General features: G+C 41.3%; 1 protein-coding gene across 3 annotated transcripts; it reads right to left on the bottom strand.

Moving 5' to 3' along the window:
- Positions 1 to 259: 259 nt before the first annotated feature.
- On the bottom strand, positions 260 to 5,418 carry cep57l1 (centrosomal protein 57, like 1). 3 transcript variants are annotated; one of them, XM_084952181.1, is made up of 11 exons: positions 5,225 to 5,418; positions 3,665 to 3,836; positions 3,347 to 3,526; positions 3,114 to 3,235; positions 2,853 to 2,954; positions 2,671 to 2,748; positions 2,405 to 2,494; positions 2,239 to 2,310; positions 1,899 to 2,158; positions 1,619 to 1,763; positions 260 to 809 (listed from the first exon to the last, which is right to left on the bottom strand). In XM_084952181.1, exons 1-11 carry the CDS (start codon positions 5,243 to 5,245, stop codon positions 603 to 605), a joined length of 1,449 nt encoding a protein of 482 aa, XP_084808307.1. In that variant the 5' UTR covers positions 5,246 to 5,418; the 3' UTR covers positions 260 to 602. The 3 variants fall into 3 exon arrangements, with proteins under 3 accessions (XP_084808307.1, XP_084808306.1, XP_084808309.1); XM_084952180.1 differs by having other exon boundaries at positions 2,853 to 2,966; XM_084952183.1 differs by lacking the exon at positions 2,405 to 2,494 and having other exon boundaries at positions 2,853 to 2,966; positions 5,225 to 5,417.
- Positions 5,419 to 5,965: the final 547 nt, after the last annotated feature.

Genomic DNA, 5,965 nt, shown 5'->3' on the forward strand with positions numbered 1-5,965 from the left:
TGATCTGTGGTCAGTGCTCCATTTATTCAGCTGTTCGACCTGCTGCTGTTCGGGGTGCATTTGATCCCTCTCGAGACTGGTGCTGCCAGCAACATAGCAACATTACAAAGTTAGAGTTCATTTATCCATCCAATAGCACGACTTGCCAAAGGTGAAAAGCTTCTGATTTAAATATAGAACAGGCTGTGCAGTGCCATCTAGTGGTTGTACGTAAACAGTGACAAACATAAATGTGGAAGAAAAATAAATCTGCAATGTGTAGAAACAATAGCCTTTATTAAAAATAAACAACTATGATTACACAAAAGTTATTTAATCCAGCTCATTAGCTCCTTATGGCACATGACTCATTAACATTACTTTTAAATTGGGTTAAGATCACGGTTCACAAACTACACCCTATGAAGGACAGTGTATGTGCAATACTTTATTTAATAAACACTGTGTAGAATGCCTTATTTCCTCTCCAATTTGTTACTAAAAATGTCCAGAGGTCGTCTGAAGAGCAGAGAAAAAAAACCAAACAAAAACCCCCACACATAACCAGTTTTCATCCAGCTGTAACATCCAGGCCTGCACGCCGAAGGTCTCACTGAGAAAAGTCACGTTTCCCAGGAGAGGTCGTCCTGTTTGAGGCTGTTTCTGAACTTCTGTGTCTCTCTGAGAAGCTGCAGGTTTTTTTGAGTAGTCCTATCTGTCCTTCCCTTCTTTTCAGTCTTAACGGGAGAAGGAGCAGGTGGCTTGATCCCACCCAGCTTTTTGGCTGTGTGCTCCTCAGGAGATGATCGGCACTGGGCCAGTTTTTGGATCTGTGGAGGGAGCAGAAAACATCACACATTTGGATCTGTTCAGCACAATTATACACTGCAATAAGCTGCTATTACAAGTCGATCCATCCTCTGTTGAAAACAACAGGATTGTTTTTGACCATTTGTTTATAAGTACACTTTAATTTATTCAAGCATACATTTCTCTTCTGTTTATTCAAATGTCAGAAATAACAGGAGAAGTGTGTAAATTCTTCAGTGAGGTAATACCAGCTCCACTTAACTACATGCAGCTGAAAAACTGCTTCAAATACATTAAAATTCTTTTCTAAAAATATCAAATTAATTTGTTTGAAAATCTCAAAAATAATCTTATCCATCACTATTTTTAAGTGGATCTGATGCACATTTTTTTTATTACTGGACTCTGCTTCATCTTTTGGCTCTTACCCTCACAAGCAGTGACCACAGAGGATGGATCCGCATATTTGATTTGGCAAAGATTTTTACCCTGGATGCCTTTCCCAAATCCAACCTCCCAGATATCTGTCTCCCCTCCTGGTTTTGAACCAGACATCTTTTGCATGTAATGTGCACATGTTAACCACTACACCATGGAGGAACTGACTTTTACAGACATGGAATTCATTATTTGAAACTTTGCTTGATATAGGCATTCAGCATTGACAACTGGTGGGCTGTCAATGGTGAATGCTTACTGCTGTTTTAAAGCACTTTAAAAGATGATTAGATGATTATTTTCAATGCATCAGATCCAGTTTCTCATTGTGTTACTGAAAATTGTTACAAATCAATCCCCTTTAAGTTGTACCAACTTGTAGGTCACATACCATCCTCTGGTGTTTGCGGAGCTTGGTGATCTGAGATCCTTTATCCTCCATCCTGGTGACCAGCAGCTCCAATTCTCTCTGGAGGTCCTGCCTCTGCTCCGGATTTTGAGCTCCATCGATCTGACGCACCAACTCCTGATGCTCACTGACAAAGGTGACAAATATAAAACAACTTTAATAAAAGGTTCACTAACATGTCCAAAAAACTCTGAATAAAGAACTTAAATTATGTTAAATATGCCTTCATTCCTAATGCAGCTCACTGGTTGGCACTACTCACAAGCTCATCTGTCCCAGCTCGTCCTGCAGAGCCAGGAGCAGGTCGGCGAGTGAGCTTAGCGATGGGTCAACGGGCAGCCTGTTAGGCTTCTCTGATGAATCAGAGGAAGATGAAGAAAAGTCCTTTTGGAGGTTTTTCTTCACTCCGCAGCCAGACCTGTGGAGTGCACTCACTCGCTGGCACAGCTGTGGCTGGTGGTGCTTCATCATGTGAAGGATACTTTGCACGTTGGCATGAACCGAATGGCTTGGGCTCGTCGACTAGAGACGGGAATGAAAAGAATCAAAGTAAGAACAAACAACAACAAAAAAAGAAGTGCAGAAAATTATAAGTGACTTACTGTTCCTGCAACAAAGGGCATTTTCTTGTGCATCGGGCTCTTTGGTAGCAGTTCGGCAGGTTTAGAGGTTTTCTGAGGAAGAAGACAGCTCTCATCACCTCTACATCCAAAGAAATCTCCTTAAATAAATGCCTAAAATAAATTTTTATATCGGTCAGAAAAGTACCCTTATGCTCTTTTTTGTTTTCTTCTTTGGCTTTGTCTCTTCAGAAGTTGGCAGAGATGGTCGAAGGCTGACATCAAACTCTCGCTGCAGCTGCAGTAGTAGCAGCAAATCAATGCTTCTTAAGAGTATTTAGTCAAATTTGCCAATCAGCAGCTTTATTGTTGAATATGTGCTGAAAGTTGTGGCGTGGGCAATTTAAAAAAAAGTTGTGTCTCTAGTTCGCATTTACTTGTTTCTTAACAAGTGCAATCCAAAAACTGACTAACCTCCTCCGCCTTCTCCTGCACGAGTTTACGCTCGTGCTCTTCTTTCAGCAGTTTCTGCTCCAGGATGGAAAGCTTCATCTGAAAATTTATCACAGCGACACACCCTGAAATAATGAACTTTTGGCAATAAGCATTCTGACTAATGAATTAGAGATAAGCAGCATTGGGAAACCTTAGGTTACCTCTGCCAGAGTTTGGGTTCTGCTCAGTTTGAGACACTCTGACTCGAGTTTTTCCAGCTTCTCTCGCTGAATTTGGCTGTTTGAGCTGCTCTTTTGCTCGCTCTGCAGAGAAGCCTTGAGGGGAGTAAAAGTGGCAGGGGGAATATGTGGTTTTTTTATGTTACTTACATCCAGAAATGTGAGAAACAAATAGGTGATGATCATGCTTATAGCTGGGATCTACTTTCAAATGACTTTTTGATTCGTAGTATTCTGAGCTACCTGATTTTCCATTAGAGCGCTCCTCTCCTTTTTGGCATTTTCAACCATTTTCCTCATGTAGTCCAGCTGCTTCTCGAGAACCTTACAGCGAGCTTCTGCAGACTGCAGTTTTGAGTCCAGTTCTGTCATTATAAAGCAGAGAACAAACTAATCAATCAGTTAAATGGAGTTGCCAGATCATAGTGACCCACAGTACCCTGTTTCCTTGTTGCTTTCTATTCTTTGTCGCTTACCTCTCCTGGCAGAGTTATCCGTCCCAGGCAGGCTGGCTGCTGTCTGACTGTACAATGTTGTAACTTGCGGATGCTTTTGAGCATCATGGGAGAACTGCTGGTAGCTCTTCTCTGCTTGCATCCTTTCCAGCTCCAGCCGCCTAATTTTCTCCTGAAGGGTCTTCAGTGCATCAACCACGGCTGATGAAGAGTAAACAACAATACAAAGACATACTAGGTAACTGTAACAGAAAGCACTCTGCCCCCTCCCCCCTCAAAAAACCCCAAAAAACTCCCACTGTAAGAGACAAATAGCTCATGATAATGAATGCGTCATACCTTTGTTATCAATATTTGGTCTGCTCTGGGAAACTGAGCTGCTGGCCATGTGTGTGCCCATGCTGATAGACGAGTTTGCATGGGGCTCCGGCTCTCGTGAAGGTTTCACTATCCTGTCTGGTGGCTGGTAGTAGCTTCCAATGTAACTGTTCTTGGAAGGTGAGTCTAAAATCTATACACAACAAGAGGAGGTTGTTTTGGAAACAAATTAATATTTTCATTATCAATAAAATGCCAAGTTTGTAAAATTATAGACAAAAAAAATAAGTGTATACGAGTCAGATTTTTAACAATTTTGAACCTTGAGAATAAATTTGAAATGCAGAGACTAAAATCAGCTCCTGATTACCGCACTGTGAAAAAAGAGAAATAATTTTCTTTTTACTAAAACTGGTTTGGATGTGCAGTTTGCAGAAATATTGCAATTTTGCAACAGTGTGCTAAAGGTAATAGTTTCATTTTAAATTACAACATTATTCCTAAAGTGCACAGCTCAAAAACAGGGAATACATGATCAACATAGTATAACACAAAGTTAGTTACACTTCACACTTCAGGGAAATTAATCTGTTTGATTAGGAAGGATAAACCATTGCTTTGCTACAAATGAAAGTGACAACAGGTGACTGCCTTCAACATCATAGGTTAAGACTTGACTTCATTCTAAAAATGAGTATTATAGATTATTATAGAGACGAGTTGCTATCCCAAGCGGAGAAGTTCAAGTATCCTGAGGTCTTGTTAAGACTGATTGATGCAGTGTCTGCATCACCGGTCCATTGTGGTAAAGTGAGAGCTGAACATAAAAACAAAGCAATTGATTTACCAGTCAATCTACATCCCCACCCTTACCTATGGTCACGAGCTCTGGATAGTGACCAAAAGATCAGGAGGTACTCAGAATAGAGCCTCATCCACATCGAAATGAGACAGCTTAGGTGGTTCAGAATGCCTCCTGGGAGAGGTTTTCCACGCATGTCCTACTGAAAGTTAAAAGGATGCCCTGGGGTAAGCCCAGGACACGCTAGAGAGATTACATCTCTCAGCTGCCTTGGGAATGTCTCGGTGCTCTCGGGCCTAGATGAGCTGATGAGGAGATGTGGGCTCATCTGCTTAGGCTGCTGCGCCCACGACCCCGTTCCCCCTTCATCATGAACCGTCTCTGTGGTTTTTCGCTTTTCCACATCCATATATTTGTTTAGTAAACAGTAAATACTGATAAAAACTTTCTGTTTTCGGTGCAATTTCCGTGCACTTGCCACACAAAGTGAACAGTAACCGAATCAACAAGCGTTAATCGATTACTCAACTGTACCCCAGTACAGCCAGCTTTCTGCAACAAGGAGGCCGTTTGTAGTCCTAAAAGCTCCACAACAGCAAACATAATAATAATCCAATGTATTTACAAACACCACCCACTGCATGGACCATTGGCTCCTTTAGGTAGATACCCGTAAAACAAACCAAAAAGATGGTTAAGTGGCAACTTGGCGAAAGTAAACAAGGCAGCGCTAACGCGTTAGCCACACCTGCTGCTAACGGCTGATTTACGGAAGTTACCTGATCGTGGTACGTCTCCATTTTGCCCCACAGCAAATGATGAGTGCTTCCAAACTAATCATGCGTCTGTCTTTAACGATCCCAGGCTACTTTAAGTTAAAATGACTTGTAAGACACCAGCTAACTGACTCCAGCTGTCCTGTCACCAAGAGACAGTCCGGGCTTTTTAAATTTCCCTCCTCTTTGCCGCCCTCCACACTGTGGTTCCGCCTGCGCACTCTTAGTTCCTCCCTCCCCACCGCCGCAGATTGTTCCAGACTTTTCTCTGCTGGTTAAGAAATATATTATATTTCCATATCTTTTGCTAATTCAATACTATAAGGGTAAAAGGAAACTTAAGCTTGTCCTTATACTCATTCTTTACTCCAACATTCTAATTTACTTCACTGTTATTTCAGTTATTCTTTTTGGGTTTCAGTAGACTGGCATAACTACTTTGAGCTGTATATGACAATTTTAGAATTTTTAAAAATCCGATTATGACACACATATACGGTGTCACTTAATTTTCTTTGTGGAACAGTTTCCAGTATTTTCAGCAAAATCAATAAAGACTGTGACCTTTTGGTGATAAGTATGGCATTAGACAGGCTCACCTTCTATAGACTAAAATAAAATTATCCTTTAAATCTTATTTTTCTTGTTGTTCCCTTTAGGGGTTGCCACAGCAAATTATCTGCCTCCACCTCATCCTATCTCTACCATCGTCTGTCATGCCAACCACCACACCATGAACGTTGA

Source organism: Perissodus microlepis, chromosome 15 (genome assembly GCF_051167445.1).
Source record: "Perissodus microlepis isolate ML-2025 ecotype Zambia chromosome 15, ASM5116744v1, whole genome shotgun sequence".
Classification (NCBI taxonomy): domain Eukaryota; kingdom Metazoa; phylum Chordata; class Actinopteri; order Cichliformes; family Cichlidae; genus Perissodus; species Perissodus microlepis.